The sequence below is a fragment of the Arachis ipaensis genome, chromosome B3, assembly GCF_059453495.1.
Source record: "Arachis ipaensis isolate K30076 ecotype BB chromosome B3, ASM5945349v1, whole genome shotgun sequence".
Classification (NCBI taxonomy): Eukaryota; Viridiplantae; Streptophyta; class Magnoliopsida; order Fabales; family Fabaceae; genus Arachis; species Arachis ipaensis.
Window position 1 is genome coordinate 52520417 of NC_142438.1, and position 21739 is coordinate 52542155.

Below are 21739 nucleotides of genomic sequence, written 5' to 3' on the forward strand. Positions count from 1 at the left end.
CTATAATCCCTATTTAATGATTCTACGACATAAAAAATATTCCTATAATCCCTTTTATTTTATCACTATCATTTTTTTATTTATATACAAATTGTACCAAAAATACCTTCTGTTTATTTTTTTGGACTTTCAAAATACCTTATTTTAAGAATATACAAAAAAAAGTAATGAATAAAATGAAACACAAATAATAGTAATAAGTAAAATATAAAATTTAATTTCCATCACTCAAGTATTTATTATAACCAACATAATGAAAGAACTTGCATATGACATATGATAACAAGAACCATTGATAAAATAATAACTAAAATTATTTACAAAAATTGAGTTCTATATAGTTCCTTATACAAGAGAATCAATTTGGCTGACAAAAACTCAAAAGCAAGTATATTGAAAAAATGAATTTTTCTTATGGTAACAAGAACCATCAGAAAGAAATCCCTAAAAGCTGCTTGCTCTAGCATAAACAAATATTCCATCTCCCTTGGATATGATCTTTGTCATTGCAACTGATGCCAAGTGACGCACAAGCCGTCGAGCACAAAAAATGAGCAGGGAATACAATGCATCTTCACACCGTCTTTGTCACAACAAAATATTTTTCTAAAAGATATGATAAATTGTAACTTCAGAAAACACACTAAGATTTTTAATGAAAACACAAATCAACAACAACAAATAATATCAAATGAATAGCACCAAACCTTAATTAAAAGCCAATTCTCAAAAGGTATGTTTTTTATTCTAATTTTAAGAGTGACTGGTCTATTGAATGGACAGAAAATCCACATTGCAATGTCTGTGAAAGTTCCACTAAGTGTCGGCTTCACATGAACATAAAGCCTTGCATTTTGCAAGTCTCCACATTTGAGAAAGTCCTTTCTAGGAACAAAACCCCTGGTCCATTCAATCTGCAACAACTTAGTTTCAACCAATGCCATGTTTTAAAAAAATTGACATATGCATAAACATGTTACATCAAATCTTAAAAATTAAAAAAAAATCAATTTTAATGTCACCTGTTTTTAAAACTGAAGATCAAATCATGTCCTTTAAATCTTTTTTTTTCTTTTCGATAATGTCAGCATCAAAGTATATCTCTATAAGGATAAGTATCATCTAAAATTAGCTAGGCAGATAGCAATATTTCATTAGTAATACTATATGATGCATCACATGTAAGCAAATATGGTAAAGCAATATGTTCATCTTGCAGGGAACAGAACCAAATACCAAATTACAACTCCAAAGCACCACAAAGGAAATAAATAAACATTCCAGTTCCAAGGTTCTGATCAAATTGACTTGAAGCACCTTAAGAATGAATCCTACTCAGCATAAAACTCAATATGTGAGCAGATGACCAGAATCTATCTAAGGCGCCAAATAGGGGATGGCATATATTGCACTATCAATATAAAATGACATTATGTCTAATGGCTTTCGGCTTCCATTAGACCTTAAATATAAAACTTCTGATTTATAGCAAAACTCTAAATCATCCATGAGAACTGAATAGAAAAATCAAGAGGCATTGAAGCCTGCAGAAGCAGGACACCATTTATTGTTGGAAAAAGCAAAATTTGCCCAGTTTGACAGTAAAAATTCCCCTCTTTAATACACACAGCTAACGAAAACTAATTCATATGTCAATTCACCAATTAACAAAACCCATGTACATAAATATCCATATTGTAAACCCTAATCCATTGTATCAAAAAAATTCAGAAATCAATTCAAGAAATAGGTATTCAACCAATGCAATATTTTAAAAAAATTGACATATGCATAAACATGTTGCATCAAATTTTAAAAACTGAAAAAAAAATCAATTTTAATGTCACCTGTTTTGAGACAGATCGAGGAGAGGCGCAGCGCGGCGACGAGCGGCAAGGCGCGACGCGGCGATGGTCGGAAAGGCGCGACGCGGCAAAGCACGGCCAGGGACGGCGAGGGCTTGGACAGGCAAACAACGCATAAGACCGCAAAACAGAGCAACGCAGAACAAACAGACTAGCACAGAGAGAAGGAGGCGACGGACGAATAACCACCAAGCGTCTGCCGCAGACGACGACGGAGATGGATGAAGACGATGGACCAACGCAGGAGAAGAAGGCAGTGGACACGATCTCCAGAGAGCAACTTAAGGGGCTAGGTTTTTTTTTTTTTTCCTTTAGGATAAAATGCCAACCAAGGGTTCTTTTGGTATTTTTGAGAAATAGATGTACGTTCAACTAGTTACTTTAACCCAATTAAAAGAATATTCATTTTTTAAACGGAATATTCTGTTATTTTAAACGTTTTTTTTTTACCATAGGACTTAATTGAAAAAAAAACATATAGAGACCCAAATGAAAAGAAAAAAAGTATAAGGATCTAATTGAAAATTCGGTGAAACTATAGGAATCTACAGAGTAATTAAATCTATGAATTAACATTAATATATTATAAATATAAAAATTTACTATTATTTAATTAATCATATTTAAGATTAAAAAAATTCAACTCTAATATTTATTTCTCAGCAAGTAAAAAGCTTTTCTCTGCATTAGTTAATAAAATAAAATATTTTAAGAAATGCTATAAATTAACCATTTTAAGAATTTATTATTGAATTATATTTTGTGTAATAGGCTGGCCTAGATATCATACGTGGCTGAGATCATTATTATTTTGAGTAACCGACTACTAATATTTATTGTAAAACTTATTTAACCAAAAAAAATTTATATATTTTAGTACATCACCTTTAGAAAATTTTAGAATTGATATTTTAACTAAATTTTTTTTACGGTATTTTTTATTCTGACAAATTAAAGACTAATCCATCACAAAATTAAATTCCATTTAAGATTTGTCACTTGCTACATGTACAAGATAAAAATTGAATCCCTAACACTTATTTAAACGAACTAATAAATTAACTATTAGACTAACCCAACTTAATTCTCAATTCAACTAGGATTTCTGATTTCAATTAGGATTTCTGATTCTTTCGAGAGAACACTAAAATAGATTTTAAAATCATAAATTTTGATGAACTCAAAAGAGATGATATTGTGATTAGTGAAAAAAAAAAACAAAAAAAAAATTGATCAAGAAAAAATATTTAAAAATAAAAGAACGAAATTTTCTCATAGTAATTATTGTGAGACTAAACTACTGATAGAGTATAATATTCATAAAATAAATACTCAACAGTTTAACTTTAATTATATAAAAAAACAGATCAAATTTTAATTTATTCTGATAAAATTTATTTTAATAATTATTTACTAAATTTTAGTACACTTAAATTATATGTTATTTGTTGAAGTTATCTTGTATTTTATTTTTTTAATTTGAGTAAAGTTTATCCATATTTCAAGACAATAAAATTAATAATTTATTATTTAAATTTTAATTTTCTGTCAAGATATTTACATAATAAACTGCTTTAATTTTAATCACATGAAACATGATATTTTAATTAATTTTTATGTTGATTGTGATTATTTTGAGGATTTATGAGTTTAACCCCAAATTTTTTATTTTTCTTATTTTTTTTTTCTAGTGATTTATGTATGTGTTTGGTAGCGTTTGATTTTTTTTCTCAAAAATAAAAAAAATAAAAAAATATATAACTAATAGTAAAGACAACGAAATTAGAATTCGAAAACAACATATTTATTTTGTTATTTCTAGTGCATTGCTGCTACTAACTACCTTTCTAATATATATATATATAATATAAATACACTATATCTCTCTCTAAATACACTATTCAAACACTACTTATGTATGTGTGATGAACCATTTATGTTTGAGTGGCTTTAAACTGATCATGTCTTTGTTTTCCCTGACCAATGCATCATATATCCATACTTTCTTGATTCTAAATCAATTATTTCTCTTGTATAAAAAGCAAGTTGCGAATTAGATTTTTTAATTAAAAAAAAAAACAATCTCGCTTTCTGCAAGTTACAAGGAGAGAAACTAAAAACAAATCTGCCGACAATTTTGCATAACGCCTTCCAACCCCCATCTTGAAACATAATTCCAAAAAAACTTCGCATCAAAATTTTTTGGCCTAAACTTTTTTATATTAATTAGTATTTTTGTCTGTAATAATAATAATACTAAAAAATATAAATTTTTTAAAATTATATTAATTTTATTCTAATATTATAAATTATAACAAAAAAAATTTATAAAATCAAACTATTTTAAAAAAATCGTTCAGAACAAAAGTTTCTATTGACTAAAAAGACTAAAATTTTCATAAATAATAAAAAGATAATTAATAAGTTTTTTAGTTATTTTTTATGTAAAAGAGTTTATTTTTTTACTAATAATTAATTTTAATTTTCGTTATCTAAAATTTAAAAGAATTTAATATATATATTTTTATATTTAATCAGATATTAATTGTTGCATAAATAAAAATAATTAAATTTAATATTTATTATTTAAAATAATATTTTCTCTTTCTCTCTCTATATATATATATAATTAGATATTAGTATAAAAAAATTTATATTGATATTTATAAAATTAACTTAAAATAATTTTTTTAAAATAATTGAATCTTGATTCAAATTATTAATTACAACATTCGAATTATATGTAATAATATTTGAAGAAAGAAAAGTAAAAATATACATTTTAAAAATAATCGGTGAAAATTTAAAACTAAATAAAAAAATTAAAAAATATGTATATAATAATAATATTTTATGTGACTAATATTATAGGATTATTTTTTAATTATATTTAATTATAAATTTAATGTTTTTTATAATTTTATAATTTTTTGAATTATATTATTTTATTAATTTTATTTTTTATAAAATAAAAAGGTAAATAGAAATAGAGAAAGAAAGAAAAAAGAGGAAGAAAGATAAAGAAGAAAGAGAGAGAAAGTTTGTTAATTTTAAAAGAAAATATTTTATTTTTTTTAATTGTATTAAAAGAATATTTTGTAACACATTTTGGTTTATTAAGTTAGTAATATAAAATATAAATTATAAATTATGTATAGAGTGGAAAGAGTAGAGAGAAATAGAGAAGGAGAGAGAGAGGTGGATAAGAAAATATAGGAAGAGAGTTTTTTTTATCGAAGATAAGGAGACTCAAACCTGCGACCTCTTAAGTGAGTATGGAGAGACTATGCCATCTGAGCTATAACTCATTGGCATAGGAAGAGAATTTATTAATTTTGGAAGAAAATATTTTTTCTCAATTTTAATAAAAAAGTGTTATGTGACATATTTTAGTTGTTAAATTATTAATATAATATAGTTATATTTCATTTTTAATTTAATTTTAATTACAATTAAAACATATTATGTTACATATTTTGATTGTCAAATTTATAATTAGTTATTAATAATGATGTATAAGAGAGATATAATTGGTGAAAGAATGAGAGGGATAGAGAAATAGAGAGAGAGAAGTGAAAAGAGAACTATTTAGTTTTAGAAGAAAAGATTTGATTTAGTTGTAACGAGAGAGTGACGTGTATCACAATTTAGTTGTAAAATTAGTAATATATAATAGAATAATAAATATAACTATATTTTAGTTTTAATATTTTAATTTTAATTTAATTTTAGTTATAAATAGAAAATATTATGTTCTATATTTTAATTATCAAATTTATAATTAATTATTAATAATGATATATAAGAGAGATAAAATAGATGAAAGAATCAAAGAGATAAAGAAATAGAGAGAGAAAAAGAAGAGAGAACTCTTTAATTTTATAAAAAAAAATAATTTTAATTATAATAAAGAAGTGACATGCACTTGACAAGCATTACAAGTGATGTTTTTGTCAAATCTTATTTTAGGAAGACCTCTAACCAAATTCTTTTTCACAAGTTTAGAAACTCAAAACAGTCTTGCATGTTTTAATTTCTTATGGCGTAACCATTTCTTAGATTCCATGGAAGTAAAACAAGCTACATTTTGTTCTTTTAGTTCTTCTAAGGTTAGTCCATACATATTATTGTATCTTTTAACTTTAAACAAAATTTCACCAGATTTTTCACACACAACCAAGCATTTTAATTTCTTGAAAATAGCCAAACAACATAAATCACACAATTTGCTAATGGTTAGAAGATTGTGTTTTAACCATCAACTCAAAATACAACATCAATGAAAGTTGAGAAATTCTTACCAACCTTACCTATGGCCACAATTTTTCATTGTTACCGAAAGTCACAAAGCTTCCATCGTATATATCAAGCTTAATGAAGAAAGTGAATTTTTCGGTCATGTGCTTAGAGCATCCACTATTCAAGTATCACATGTCTTTTTTCTTCTTGGATGCTTAAACAAAACTGCACAAATCTTTTAAGTGACTTTAGGTATCCAAACTAATTTGGATCCTTTGAAGTTAATCTTTTTTGGTTGTCCAAGTGCATTAAAATCACAAACAGCCTTGTATGTTTTGTTTCCTACTCTTCTTTTGTTAATAAAGCATTGGAAAGAAAAGATACCAGGTTTATTGCAATTAAAACAATGATTTGTGTGAGCATGTTGCTGAAAACGATTAAAGGTATGATGCTGAATTTTCTGGTATTTGAAAATGATGCATCTCTTTTGAAAGATCCATCTCTATCATTTGTACCTCCTCTTTGAAAAAAATCTTAAACCAGAATTTCTTAACACATATGGGTTTCTAGAACGTGAGGCTCTTTTGTGAAAGAAAAATTTTTTAAAAGCGGCCTCATTGTTAGAGATGTAACCCAAACCAAAGTTATTTGAAGTAGGTTCAGACTTTAAATAAGATGTATTTTTTTTTATCAAAATCTAACTTTTCAAAATCAGCATCAAGGTTAGATGAACATTCAAGACTAGATTTATCAAATGATGATTTTATTCTTGAAAATGATGCTGAAAATTTTGCAAGTGATTTTTCAAAAATTGCATCATATTTGTTACATACCCTAAACCTGATTTTTTCAAAAAATGTCTTTGATTAGCAAGTAATTTGTCCAAGTTGCTAGAACTATGTACAAATTTTGCTAAATCATTATTCAAACTTTTGATCATTTTATTTAATCTTTTATTTTCAGCAATAAGTTCTTAAGAAGGATTAATGATGTGCTTTTCTTTGAACTTTTCAATTTCAGATTTCAAAAATCTATTTTCTTCAATGAAATCAAAAGCACATTTGGTCTCCTTCACCTTTTCTTTCAAAAACTCATTTTCATCTTTCGAAACTTCATTTTCATATTTACATTTGTTGTATTTATTCAACAATTTTTCAGAATGGTGAGTGAACTCATCAATAATAACATGCAAATCATCAAGAGATAAGTCATAGAAATTTACCTCTTCTTGTTGATCTTCATCATCAGCCGTGAAATAGATTCGGGCTTCATCTTCGGAGTTTCCTTTCTCATCTGATTCAATCTTGAGATCCTTCCAAGAAGCCATAAGTCCCTTCCTTTTTGGTTCCTTTGAGTTACCACCTCTGCTTCTTCCTTTGAGTCTCATCGTTCTTCTAAGTTTTCTAGCAAAACATACAAACTCGTCATTTTATAAACAGTCACTACATTCATCATCCAATGATTCAGGGCAAGATTTAAGAGCCACTTCTTTCCTCTCCTTTTTTTTTGTATCATTTTTTTTGAGTGATTTCACATGCTAGTAACTTTTCTCTCAACTCATTATAGGTCATTTCACTTAGGTTACTTCTTTCATAGATAACAGTATCCTTAGTTTTCGACTCTCTTGTCAAACTTCTCAAGATTTTTCTCACTAGCATCCGTTCGGAATGAATAATCCCTATAGCGTCCAAGCTATTAATGATGATAAAGAATCTCTCGAACATATCATCAATTGATTCTCCTTCCTTCATAGAGAATATCTCATACTCTTTGCTCAGCATGTCACTTCTAGTTTCTTTTACTTGTATGGTGCCCTCATGTGTGACTTGGATCTTATCCCAGGTTTTCTTTGCTGTTTTGCATCTTGAAACCTTCAAGTATTCCTCAAAGCTGGTTGCACAGTTCAGCATGTTAATAGCCTTGACATTTAGTTCTACCTTCTTGTCATCTTCGTTCTAATCTGCTTCAATTTTAGGAGTGACAACACCATCAGCGGCTGTTTTTTTTTTTTTTTTGAAGAATGGATATCTGTTGTTGGACTATCCTTCAGTCAGAGTATAAGCCACTGTGTAAAAATTCATGTTATTCACCATCAGGATCTTTCCTCCAAGCTGTGAAGCTTGATCTCTTTGAGACCAAGCTCTGATACCAATTGATGGTAATCAGTGGCTAAGAGAAGGGGGGTTGAATCTTAGCCCCCTTTTTTGCTGAATCTCAATCTCTGATTTTTCAACCAAACTTTAGGAGATATTTCTGCTTTTGTCTCGTGTCGAGTTAAGAGACACTTTTGTTTTGTCTCGTGCCTTGAGAGACACTTTTGTTTTCATCTCCTGATTAACAAAAACAGAGAAAGGAGTAGAGAAGAAGAATTAACAGCAGATATATCCTGGTTCAGCCATTAGGTGCAATGTGGCCTATATCCAATCTCCATCACAACAATAATAGAATTTCACTATCTCTTTTTTAATATTACAAACACTAATTTCTCCTTAGGAACTACCCATTCCTATCTGGGACAAATCCAGATTCTATTCCCAATCTGAACTTGACTTGGACTTAAACCAAGCTTTCAACTGCAAAGTGTCAACCCAACTTACAAGGGAATAAGTCCAGATTCTAACCCAACCTGAACTTGACTAGAACTCAAACCTGGCTTTCAACCGCAAAGTGCTAACCCAACTTGTAAGGGAATTCCCTCAAGATCATGACAACAAAACAAAAATACATACAAAGAATTTCTGAGATAAATATGGATTTTTCTTTAACTCTCTGCATTTTTCCACTCATTGGCTTTTTCTTACAAAACCTCACATTTTGCCTTTTACCAATGAAATACAGACAGACTCACTGAGAAAAAGAAATATTCAATGAAAGCCATGAAGGAGAAGAATAAACAACTCAAAGAACTATGGGAACCCAAACGTGTGCTCTCACTCCTTGATCTCAACCCTTGGCCGTTCACCCTTATTATAGAAGGGGAAGCTCCCAAGGTTGAAACCGGTTCAACCAACCCAGCAACTTCTTTTCCAACATAGGTTAAGTCACGGTTTGAACAAAAGGAAGAGAGAGGAAAAACCGAAACTACATGCATGTACCTCTCTCAACCTTTTTCATCCATTTTCTTCAATCTTGGCCATTGATCTTGACTTTGACCCCAAGAATTGATTATGAACGTTGATGAGCGTCTGACCCAGGCTGGCTTCAAGCTTCCCATTTTTGTTTCTTCCCTACCTGAGACTCAGAGGCTATCTTCTTCACAAAAATGGAAATAAATCTTTGCTGTGCCTTCAAGATAGATTTGCTTCATGAATCGAGGCATTTCATTCTTTCCTTGGCAACAAATCTTTAAGTCTTTCTTCAAATCTTTCCTTTTGTGGAAACAATCTTTCTTAGTCTTTCTTCATAGGCTTTGGTTTTAATTTTCTTCTTTCTTTTTTTTTTAATGAAAGATGTGACCGAAAGCAAAAGAGAGGAGAGAGAAGAGAGAACAGCTTTCATTGGAAGTCATCAATACAAATTAAATTGAATTGAATTTGGAGTTGCGATTATCAACGGTGTAGTTACTAAAGCATGTTTTTAATGAAATTAAACTCAATTGGATTTTTACTTTCAATAACCAAGAATGATAACTTTGGCAATTTAAATTTTCTTTGGTTTGTGACTACCGAACGAGTTACTAAGGGTTTGGACCATTTCCTTCTTTTTTTTTGCCTTTTAATTGTTTAGCCACTTGAAGTGAATAATTATTATTGGGCTAAACTTGTTTAGTAACCAAACTGTGCTCTCATTACTTGAGCCTCTTTGGATCTTTTTTTTTTTTAATATTAACCACTATTTATGAAATAAATTTTGTGTAAGGCTGGCCATTCAATAATTAAATTGGGTTTAATTACATCTTAGCCCAATATTAAAAACTAATTTGTTTCCTGCACACTAACAAAAATATCAAACAAACCATTGGAAGCAATTTAAACAATTAATAATATTTTAATAATATTTACTCATTATTTCAGTTTTCCAAATTCAACACATGTAATATATTTTGATCGTAAAATTAATACTTTTTCGGATATATAATAGATAAATAAAAAGAAAAAGACTAGTTTAAATAATCGGCGGGCGCCAACTTAATTGAAGGAAAAGCTAAGCTGGCTAGCTTAGTAAAGTGTTCCTTACTGTCTCACTCAGTCTCAACGGTCTAAACTCTATACTCTAGTCTAAATTCTAAACACAGTCACACATGCTCTGCACTATGACACACCTCAAACCCTAGCTCCTTCCGATCTACTCACCACAATTCTGCTTGCCACCGTCCGTGGTCGCCGTACTGCTTCTCTCCCTCGTCGCCGTTCTGCTCGCCGTTGTCACCGAAATTCTGGTAGGTGAGTCCTCTCTTTGCTGTGTTGTGTTGACTTGTTAATTTGCTTGATTAATTAGTTGATTTTCTGGTGCTGTGTTCGTTCAATTTTAACTGATTTCTCAGACCCTATTTCAAATTTCATGGAAACATTAGTCCTTGTTGGTGTTTGAACATTTCCCTTTTGATCTGTATATCATTGTGTCCCCTGGATTTGAGAAAATGTTCACTTTTGACTATACAGTTTTTGAATCACTCTGTAGATTTTTGCTGTGTCACACTATCATAGCAGTACCTTAATGTTTCAGCCTCATTTACTCGTAATTTTCTTCAATTCTAGCAATTTGAATGGAACAGAAACAGTAATCTACTACCAAAGGCCTCTACTCTTTTTGATATGTGTTTTGGAGCTCCAAGTAAATACAAACTCTTAAGTAAATAAATTCAGTTCCAGTTTCATATGATGTACAAAATCTGCACCATTTTTTTCTTTCCTGTTAATTTTTTTATCTTTTGATTCTAGAAAAGGGTGGAGAATTTTTAATATGCACAGGTATTCTCAAACATGTTACATACTTAATGATTCTCACTGACTCAAAAAGGAACTACAAATTCTGCTTTGTTTTGTAAGGTGATTTTTTTTTTTTTTTGGTTATTTTCACTTCCAGTACATATAGGAATGTTGTGGCTTATAGTTTCAACAATTTGATGCTTAATAGGCTCAAGATTGTTATGAGCTTTCAGCCGAGTATGAAGGGAAGCATAATAATTGAGAAGTTGGAGGAACTTGGGAATATGTTTTAGTGTTGGCCTTTGAATGACTTAAATGGTTACATAACGTATGTCAATTGAATGACTTACAGTTTATCTTTGATAAACTATTTAATTAAAGACCATGCCATCCAATTCCCTATAAAATAACGCATAAATTATATTGGCGGTCATCCTCATTTGAATTAATGATATACCAAAGTTATGCTCACTATAAATCTAATATACCAAAAGTATCCCCACCTTTGTTTTTTCCCTTCTGTTTCTAACACTTTCTCTTCCTCTTTCTGTGCGCTCAAATTGTTGAATCAATTCAGCATTTCTTTGACACTGAAATAACGAAGAAACAAATGAAGATGAAGACCAAAACACCATTGAAGCAGCTCAAGCTTGCTGTTCCTGCTCAAGAAACACCCATCACTTCATTCCTGTAATTATATTCTCTCTATCTTCTCTATTAACACTCACCCATGTCTTCTTAGCTTCACCACTTAAATTCGCATGTAAAGTTGCCGTCGTTAGCTTTATGTCACTCTTTATGCTTTGTTGTTGCTAGCTACCAAAATATACTAGTTTAGCACGTGGGTTAGTTTGACAACAATTCCAACATGCAGTATCTTAGATTACTTGTTTTTTTCATGTTTTAAGCTCGGGGAATTGTCTTTATATGAGAAGAAAACTTTCTTTATATCAGGACTGCAAGTGGCACATTCCATGATGGAGATCTGCTGTTAAATCAGAAAGGACTGCGTCTCATCTCTGAAGAGAAAGAATCAAGGGTAGCTCTTATTTCTTCCACATTCCCATTTGTTGTTTCTACTTTCTAATCTAATATATATATATATACTATTTTCAATTTTGCATAAATTTTGCCTAATGAGTTGAATTTCAAAGCCAGCTTCCATTGCTTTATTAGGATCTAGAAACTACATTGCTTATCTTCAATCAGTTATGGTGTTCAGTTTTGATTACTTGGTTGCAATTTTCTCTACTAGTTTCCTCACAATGTACATTGCACTATCGTTTGCAGCAATTATTGTTAGTTTCAATTTTGATGACTTTGATTCAATTTCATTTTCCTTGTAGCATCTAATCTTAGACTTGTAATTTTCCTGTTTGGACAGCCTTCTGATGGTAAGGAACTGGAATTCGATTTCTCCCTTGATGACCTTGAGACCATCAAAGTGATTGGAAAAGGTAGTGGTGGCGTAGTACAACTTGTTCAACATAAGTGGGTTGGAAGATTGTTTGCTCTGAAGGCGAGTACATGCTGCACTTAATAACCTTATTTGAATTGCGTCTGGTTTTTATTTGACACATTATTTTAAGGTCAACATAGTTTCCTTAAAGTTCCTTTCTAAAACAAATGGATTCATGACATGAAAATTTTGAAACAAGTGCAATGCTTATTTCAGAAGTTTGTTTCACATGTTCATCTTAATACGGCAGCTATCTAAAAGATCAGGTTTGAGATCATCAGCTAATTAGATTGGAGCCTTGACATGATGCAGACAGCAACCTTAGTATGAAACTGTGTCTTTTATGCTGCAATTCTTTTCAGAAGTACTTTCTAGATCAGCCTTTTCTGCTTCTTCCTAAAATTTGATCTATATTATTTGTTTGTTGTCTATGTTTTTAGCTATTTCAATAACACAGTTTAAAATTGTGATCTTGCGCTGCTGTAAGGGATTACATTTTAAAGTAAAGCATACTGAATTTAAAAATTGTTTTTCAAGTCTCAACCCTGTACATTTTGCTTCTGTCCTTCATTGCAGGTCATTCAGATGAACATACAAGAGGAGATTCGAAAACAGATTGTTCAGGAACTGAAAATAAACCAAGCTTCACAATGTCCACATGTTGTGGTTTGTTACCACTCATTCTACCATAACGGAGTTATATCGCTTGTCTTAGAATACATGGATCGCGGTTCTCTGGCAGATGTAGTCAGACAAGTTAAAACAATTCTGGAACCATATCTTGCCGTGGTTTGTAAGCAGGTATGGTAGACCATAATTCTTTCAGTCTTTCTTGTTGAAATTGCCACATTCTAGTCCTGTCAACAATTGAGGCTCATTTACTGTTCCCTGGTTAATTATTTATGAGCCATGTCCATATTACAGGTGTTACAAGGTCTTGTTTACTTGCATAATGAGAGACATGTGATACATAGGGACATCAAACCATCCAACCTATTAGTCAATCACAAAGGGGAGGTGAAGATTACTGATTTTGGCGTTAGTGCTATGTTGGCAAGCTCAATGGGCCAAAGAGATACATTTGTCGGAACTTACAACTACATGTCGGTATGTGCCTTTTTTTTTTTTTGGCTCTATGTTACCAGAATATACTTCGTATCTACAATCAAATTCATCATAATCAATAGACTGATTTGTTGGCTTCCTCTTTTAGCCAGAAAGAATTAGTGGGAGCACTTATGATTGTAGCAGTGATATCTGGAGTTTGGGCTTGGTAGTACTTGAGTGCGCCATAGGAAGGTTTCCTTACATACAATCCGAGGATCAGCAATGCTCCCCTAGTTTCTATGAGCTTCTGGAAGCAATTGTCGAAAGGCCTCCACCTTCGGCTCCGGCAGATCAATTCTCTCCAGAGTTCTGTTCATTTGTATCATCCTGGTAATTGTTATTTTGTTTCACTCTCTGTGTCCCTACCAGGAAAACTGAAATCAGTAACTATTTCAAGTGGTCATTTTGATCCATTTGTTAGTTTAATCCGGTATCACCAAAATTGTTGTAAATTCTGAACAAACTGTCTTGTTTCAATTCTAAGTTCAATTTGGCTTAATGCAGCATCCAAAAAGATCCACGGGATAGATTGACATCCTTGGAGCTTCTGGTTAGCAACCTAACGCTGTTTTCTTTTACTTATGAAATGTTATATCTTATTAAAATTCTTAAATGCTGATTCTACTAATCTTATTGTGTGTTTACAGGACCATCCTTTCATAAAAAAGTTTGAAGATAAAGATCTTGATCTTGGAATTTTAGTAGGTAGCTTGGAACCCCCTGTAAATTTTGCTAGATAAAGATCTTAAAATGCAATGTGTAAAATTTGTACTTGACCAATCATAACTCTTGAAACAGTTCATGAAAACTTCTCGTCCGTGATGCTACAATAGAAATATATATCCGTGTCAGTTTTGAGATTGTTAACTTCAATTATAATTTCATTAAACTTATTTGTGTAATAGATGTTTGCATTCAATAGCTTCACCATTTTGGTAGTTTATTCTTTCATCATTAAAATTCCTACATCCTTGAACCAACTTGAGATACTAAAATAAATATATTGTGTTTTGACGTTGAGACTTGAGAAGTTATATTTGTATTACGATTTACGAGTGTTTCATCTTCAAGGTGGATTCTGTGGTGCCTTCTAAAGAACAGTAGCACCGCAAAATTAACGTCATCTAATAAAGGCTAATTGTGCCTTCAAATTTCTAAAGAGTAGTGGTACCATATAGCTAATATGATATAATAGCTAAGATCTCATAATGTTCTCTCCTCTTGCAGCACATACCAAGAAATTCACATAAAACTTGACAATGTGTATTTATATCAATGGGATAATCTGATATAATTAACTTTAGTTGCAGAATTAGGAAGGCAAATGAGTAACTACAATATTTACAATCTTTGGTATCTCATCAGTTTATTATCTGTGTTGAGCCTAGTCCTTAGGCCTTTTGATGATCTCTTGTAACAATTTATCCCAATGTTACTATTTTAGTAAATACTAAATTGGGTCTTTATCCATTTTTTAAAGCGTTATACCAAGAAAACATAGGAGCGGATTGGCTTACCAAAAAGAGTATGAAATCTCTTTTTGGATGTTATTTTCTTAATCAACCACCTTATAATCTTAGACTTATCCTAGAAGATAATGGCAGGGGAGCAACCTTTCCTAGACTTATCTCTGGTTTGTAATTTTTTTGGGCTTAGGCTTCGTTTTAATACTAAAATAAATTATTAAGTGCCTCTGTAACTATTTATTTTGTGAGACATTTGTCATTTTTCATTTAATAAGTAAAAAGTATAGACTATTAAAATTTAAATCAATCAAAGTAAAATTTTACAAAAGAAAATAACCGGCATATTTTAAAAGTGAATAGTTAGAGGTCTTTTAGGAAAAATTCCCAAATAAAGTGGAGTAAAAATACTTTTGGATGAAGTACTATAAATTTATAACCAAACAATGAGACCAAGATATGTGGTTCAATTTTATTGTTGGTCAAGCTAAGTTTTTTTTTTTTTTTGTTGAACCAAAAACTAGTTAAATAAAAAATGATTAAACCAATTGAATAAAATTATCCCACTTGTCATGCGCTCATGTTTGGTCATAATACTTTATCCAAAATCTTTTTTTTTTGTTTTATTATAAGATCCACTATTGCTTAGTTTTATTTTGCTAGGAGTTTCAAGATTAGAAAATAGACAGGCTAAAACAAGATTTAAGTTCTAATTCTAGATGTGGATTTAAATTCATAAACTTGAATCATATTTGTATTTTTAACTTTCTCAATCTGATTCTGTCCGACCTAATTCACATAAAATAATTATTTTCACTTAAATATAATATTTAATCCTTTTAAATTTTATAATAACAAATATTATTTATGTTTTATTAAAATAATTAGCTTGATAATATTAAATACCAAGATTTTGAAAATCGGTTCGGACCGGTTGGTCAAACTGGTTGAACCGTGAACCGTGAAGAAATACGGTTCGAACAAAGTAAAATAAGAGATTTCAAAAATCGGAATTGAACCGGTGAACTGACCAGAAATTGGTCGGTCGAATCGAACCGTGATCCGGCCGGTTTTTGAATACATAGTCAAACGTTGCCGTTTCAATCTCTCTCGGTAACTCCATAGTCCATCCTCCTTCCTGATGCCTAGATCCAGCCTCTAGTAGCCAGTTAGCCCTAACTCCATCCTCCCAAGCTCACCTCCGTCCCTCACTTTAGCCACCGCCGTTGCGACAGGTCTCGCTCCCTTCCCCTCCATTACGCAGTAGCTATTGCAAGCTTCCTCGCCTTCCATCGCGCAGCCACCGTGGGAACGTCGAAGCCTCCGTCGCGCAGCCACGCCGCTGCCGTCCCTAGCTCTGTCCGGTTTTTGAATTTTGCCAAAAACGCAAGCATTTTGACTTGGCCCCAAAAGGGAACCCTAGGACTCTTTCACCCAGACACCCACACTGCACAGACCCATTCTCGAGCCTCCCCTCCAGCCCTCCACTCTCACCTCTTGCTCTCACCACGTCCAGTCTCCACCGCGAGCTTCTGCCGCAATCTCCATCCAGCCACTGCCGCCGTCGCAAGTTCCTTTCAACCAGCTTTCTGTTCGCGCAGCCAGCTTTCCTTTCAGCCGTCGAAATCGCAGCCACCGTCAGTGCCAGTTGCCGTCGCGCAGTCTTTCCATCAGCTCCAGCTCTGTTCGAACCTTCGACCCCAACCACTGTCCTTGTCGCCGCCAGCTCTGCATTCTTCCCTGTCTTTCACTAACCCTAGGTATAAATCTAGTTTGTTGTAATAAGAATTGTTGAAGTATGATTAATTGTTGGTTCTACCTTCTAAACCTTGCTGTTATTACTTGAAGTATGATTAATTGTTGGTTCTACATTTATCATTTCATTCAGCAACACCATTCATATACAGATAGGGTCAACACCCATTTGAAGCATTATTAAATGATTAATTGTTGAAGCTGATTGCTTTAAGCATGATTAATTATTGAAGCTGATTGCTTGAAGGCTGAAGCATGATTAATTGTTGAAAAACTGTTTGCTTGAACCATGATTAAATGATTAATTGTTGAAGCATGATTAATTGTTTGAATGTTGTTTGTTGATATTATTGGGTAGTGGGTTGCTGTGATATTGTAATTGGATTGTATTGTTATTGCTCTGTTGAGTCTGTTCTGAATCTGATTAGTGATTTTCTGATTGTGAAGTCAATCAAAGAAATTGATTTTGTGTTGTTGTCGAAATTATTGCTAAAAATAGATTTGTTACTCTACTGCTGCTATTTTTTAATTTATGAGTATGCTGTTTTTGTATTTTTGTGGATAGATTTATTGATTTCAGAGTATAGGTGATTATTTGTTGCTGTGTTTTAATTTAAAACCAAATTGATGCTTTCAAAAAATTAACGAACAACAGATGTCCCATGTTATTGATTTAGAGCAAGTAAATCATGAAGATGATGCTGTTGTTAGAGGTCTTGGGAGTGATGATGATAATGGTAGTGTATTTCTCTGATGCAGAAGACGATGGTTCAAGCCACTCTCATTTCTAATGTTTTTTACTTCACTTATTAACTGCAAAATTTGATTTTTGATGCTTTTTAATGCTGAATTAGATTGATTCTGTGAATATTTAGACACTCTTTTGTTTATGATTCATGGAATTGAAAATTGGATTGTTTGGTACTCCTCTATATGTATATTTGTTCTATGTCTTGGTGCTGAGTCTCACAAATATTCTCAATTACTTACAGTTATGGTTTCCTTCTTGAATGGGATTTTATTTTTCCAAAAGAAATCATAGAGGATTAGGGTTGTGGATTTTTTTTATTGAGTGATGAGTGTAAAATTGAAGATGATGATAACAAAAGTGCTTGAAAACATATATTTTAAGAGTGTTTTAAAAAAAACTTTTGAGTTTGTAAATTGATAAGATCATGTAGTTTTGGTGTATTTATTTATATTTTATTTATTATTTTATTATAAAACGATTTTTTTGGTTCAACCATGATTAAACCGGTTGAACCTTACTAAATACTTGTATAAAAGAAATGAATTGGACAATTAAGATTGACCTGACAAATCGAACTCGATGTTATCGACTATGTATTAAGTTGTCAATCTCCTCTGATCGGGTTAAATATTCATAGGTACGGATAGAACTATCTTAAGAAGTAAAAAATTTTGTAATAGATAAATAACTAAAATGCACCCGAATAATTTTATCATTGGTAAAAATGCACTCAAATTTTGGTATCGAAAAATGTCCTCAAATAATTTTAAATACAACAAAAATGCTCAATATTAAATATATATTCTCAAAAGAATACTTTAGAAATTGAATTTTGATATCGTTTTTTTGTAAATATAATTAGAAAAATGAGATATTTTTATTCTTAAAATTTGATGGTTTTTCAATAAGTATATATTTTTTGGGGTAATTGACTCTATTAAACCAAAGAAGGAAAACAGGTAACGCAATTCACCCAAAGCAGAAATCCACACGTGAATCACCCAGGCAGCATTTCTATACAAATCGAAACAGCATTGTGAGATTTAGGTTCCTATGTAAATCGAAACACCCTTGGTTGATTTATTCATTATCAACGTAAATCTAATAGGGGTCTTTCGATTTATGTGGAGATGCACAACGTTGAATGTAAATCTGTAGCAGCCGTTTCGATTTATATATATAGCACCTACCCTAGTAAATCTCATGGAGCCAATTCGATTTACGTGTAAGTGGGGCACCTAGTAAATCTATGCCCACTAATTAGATTTATGCATGTTTTGCACCCACTGTAATTCGAAACACAGCCTATAGATTTACTAGCAGCTTCAGTATAAATATAGTTCGAAAAGGTCACTTTCGAACCATATGCCCCACAACCCTTCCCCACCGAATCCCTTCCAAAAAAAAAAGTAATAGTGATGGGAGATAATCCGGACCGACTTTATCGCCTAGACGGAGTTGCCCACATTACTGGTGTCGTCAATGAAGAGGTTAGTATGTGCTAGTTTTTTTTTTTAATTATTGTTTAATGGTTCACGTTTATTATTTCAAAGGCAGTATTATAGAAATAGTAGTTGGTACGAATAGGGTTGAAAAATGTTAGTAGTGAAGATTATGAAAGAACGGGATTTGTTAATTTTAACAAATCGCCTTAAACTAGAGAAAATGGGTAGATTAGTGGCTTAATAATATAAAGAGGTGTAGCCGAGAAAGTTAAAATTTAAAATAGTACTCAAATAAGAAGGACCAATCTGAGTGATGTAGACTATGAAGAAGTTGACCTCCTTTTTTTAAAGAGAATAGTATTAAAGTAGACTTTGAAGTAGATGTGGGCTGACATTTAGATATTATTAAGATTAGTGATTGAATATCGAAAGCGTGAGTTGGGCTGGCTGGTTAAATTTGTTTTTTATAAGTATACGAATTATCTTTATTATGCCCAATATGATGACATGGTGAAATAATTTTGGGTGCGTCCCAGTTGCGTGATTTGACTCCGTTCATGTCATTATTAGGATTAATTTATTGTTATGTAGATATTTTTTCATATGGTGCTGACGGAGAAATTGTTATGTTGTTTATGTAGCCTCATCGATGTATCGGTAGCATGAGGCGACAGCAGGGTATGCGATTGGATGACAGGATCGTTCCGTACTTGTAGATGACTGGTTTATACCATCTTGCGAGGCTGAACGAGACCTGGTTTAGATTGGATGAGCCGTTGATCAGTGCATTCGTGGAGAGGTGGCGTCTGGAGACGCACACATTTCATATGCCATTCGGAGAGTGCACGATTACACTGCAAGACGTGGTATACCAGTTAGGGTTGTCGATAGATGGACAGTACGTTAGTGGGTGCTTGACAGAGTTCGAGCGGTACATCCAGGGCGGTCGCCTAGCTTGGGTTTGGTTCCAGGAGCTTTTAGGTGTATTGCCTCCTGCGGACTGCATCGACAAGTTTACAGTGAGATGCAGTTGGATGCAAGAGACCTTCGGTCAGATACCTGATGGGGCCGACGATGCCACTATCCAGAGGTATGCTAGAGCCTATATCATAATGCTTTTGGGGACTCAGCTATTTGGGGACAAGTTTGGGACTCGCCTACACATCAGATGGCTCCCGTATGTAGCCAGGCTTGAGGACATGGGGGGATACAACTGGGGATCAGCTACTTTGTCATGGTTATATAGGTGCATGTGCCGCGTGGCGAACAGAAACGTTGTCAAGTTAGCCGGTCCATTGCAGCTGCTTCAGTCATGGATCTTCTGGCGGTTCCCTGGCTTCAGACCAGCTGGATATGATACCGTCCGCTGGCCATTGGCGTCGAGGTGATGTTATTTTAATGTTCTATGTTCATGTTTTAAATTTGGCGGTAATTTTCTGTTAATACCGTCACATGTGATTTCAGGTGGTCCGGTTACAACCTGACCTCGAGCGAGAGAGGACCTCGGGTTGCTCATTGGAGGCTTAGGATAGATCTCCTTCAGGCTGATAATGTGAGTATTTTTCTAAAGCTAAGTAGTTAACATGTAATGTCAGCTTCTTAACAATGTACTGTTAACTAATAGCTGCTACGTATATTACTTTGCACAGTTTACTTGGATGCCGTATAACACTCCAGAAGTAGTCCAGGTTGTTCACCCGGAGATACTTGAGCCTCGTCATATGGTGCTGTGGAGGAGTGTGACATCGCTGATTTATTTTGCTGTCATAGAGTGGCACCAGGTAGATCGGGTGCTACCTCAGTTTGGTGGAGTTCAGCCTCTCCCACGGTCAACACTGAACATTGACTTCTTGATGGCGAAGGATGGTAGAGGCGGTGACCGTTGGTTCCCGTATACTTGCAGTTCTGGCACTTCCATTGGGACAGCCACGCAGATCATGTCCTTCGGTTTGATGTTGTTCCGAATCCAAGCCCGTCACATGACTTTCTTGATTGGTGGGCCCAGCATGGTCAGAGATTCTTGTCACCGGAGCTACTACTTGGTGATCCCAGGGCAGTTCCTATACCTGGCGAGGCACTTCAGCGAGGCCCAGGACGAGTTCCGGACATGGATAGGGTGGATGATGTTCCAGATAGACGTAGAGTAGAGCGGAGAGCTCGTGTTGGTACACGTCGGAGTGGCCGTGAGTGGCAGTGGCTCGACCAGGCTATGGAGGCGGGCGAGGGGAGGGGACGTGTACGTGCACAACGTGGTAGGGGTGGTCGACGTAGGCCTGCAGGAGGGAGAGGTGGACAAGACGACGACGACGGTGGTGATCATGGAGGAGGGGATGGCAGGGGAGATCATATGAGTACCGATGGAGGAGATGCGGGTGGCATACCCGGTGGAGTTGGTGGACAGGAGCACGGCACTAGAGGTAGCGGCTCTCTTGGTGGGGACTGGTATGGTTCAGGTGTGGGAGAGGATGCCGGCGAGGGTCCTAGCGGTGGCGCCAGAGGGGCATTCAGCGATTACTTTGTTGGTGTCCCCAGTGATGACCAGACACTCCATGAGAGCCAGACATGGGTTAGCCCTAGTCGTTTGTTGTCGGACATGCTCACTAGTGATGGGCTTGATGTGGAGTTCAGATCCTCACATTTTCTGGAGGAGATTAGTGTTATCATGCAGGAGGACGAGGCAGCACGTCAGAGACAGTCTGCCATCGGACCCCAGTCACACCTCGTCGTTGATCTGAATGCTCTTCCATCTGGCATGCCGCACAAGCCTTTTGCCTTGGGTGGTACTCC

At 33.5% G+C, this 21739-nt stretch overlaps 1 protein-coding gene and 1 long non-coding RNA gene across 6 annotated transcripts; one reads left to right on the plus strand and one right to left on the minus strand.

Moving 5' to 3' along the window:
- Positions 1 to 277: 277 nt before the first annotated feature.
- Positions 278 to 2156, minus strand: LOC107634430 (uncharacterized). 3 transcript variants are annotated; one of them, XR_015907146.1, is made up of 4 exons: positions 1848 to 2156; positions 1023 to 1103; positions 708 to 923; positions 278 to 606 (listed from the first exon to the last, which is right to left on the minus strand). It is a non-coding gene; the product is annotated as an uncharacterized LOC107634430 (long non-coding RNA). The 3 variants fall into 3 exon arrangements; XR_002359368.2 differs by having other exon boundaries at positions 708 to 914; positions 1848 to 2155; XR_015907147.1 differs by lacking the exon at positions 1023 to 1103 and having other exon boundaries at positions 708 to 900.
- Positions 2157 to 10238: 8082 nt separating this feature from the next.
- Positions 10239 to 14476, plus strand: MKK6 (MAP kinase kinase 6). 3 transcript variants are annotated; one of them, XM_016333564.3, is made up of 9 exons: positions 10239 to 10482; positions 11550 to 11662; positions 11927 to 12011; positions 12357 to 12491; positions 13008 to 13232; positions 13356 to 13538; positions 13645 to 13868; positions 14043 to 14088; positions 14186 to 14476. In XM_016333564.3, the coding sequence occupies exons 2-9, from the start codon at positions 11583 to 11585 to the stop codon at positions 14276 to 14278; spliced, it is 1071 nt and encodes a 356-aa protein (XP_016189050.1). In that variant the 5' UTR covers positions 10239 to 10482; positions 11550 to 11582; the 3' UTR covers positions 14279 to 14476. The 3 variants fall into 3 exon arrangements, with proteins under 3 accessions (XP_016189050.1, XP_016189051.1, XP_088364953.1); XM_016333565.3 differs by having other exon boundaries at positions 10264 to 10486; XM_088508827.1 differs by lacking the exon at positions 10239 to 10482 and adding an exon at positions 10984 to 11092.
- The last annotated feature ends 7263 nt before the right edge of the window (positions 14477 to 21739 follow it).

Coding starts and splice junctions, on each gene's coding strand:
- MKK6 (XM_016333564.3), top strand. CDS start 11,583: ATGAAGATGAAGACCAAAACACCATTGAAGCAGCTCAAGCTTGCTGTT. Junction 13,539..13,644: donor GAACTTACAACTACATGTCG/GTATGTGCCTTT, acceptor TTCCTCTTTTAG/CCAGAAAGAATTAGTGGGAG. Junction 14,089..14,185: donor TGACATCCTTGGAGCTTCTG/GTTAGCAACCTA, acceptor GTGTGTTTACAG/GACCATCCTTTCATAAAAAA.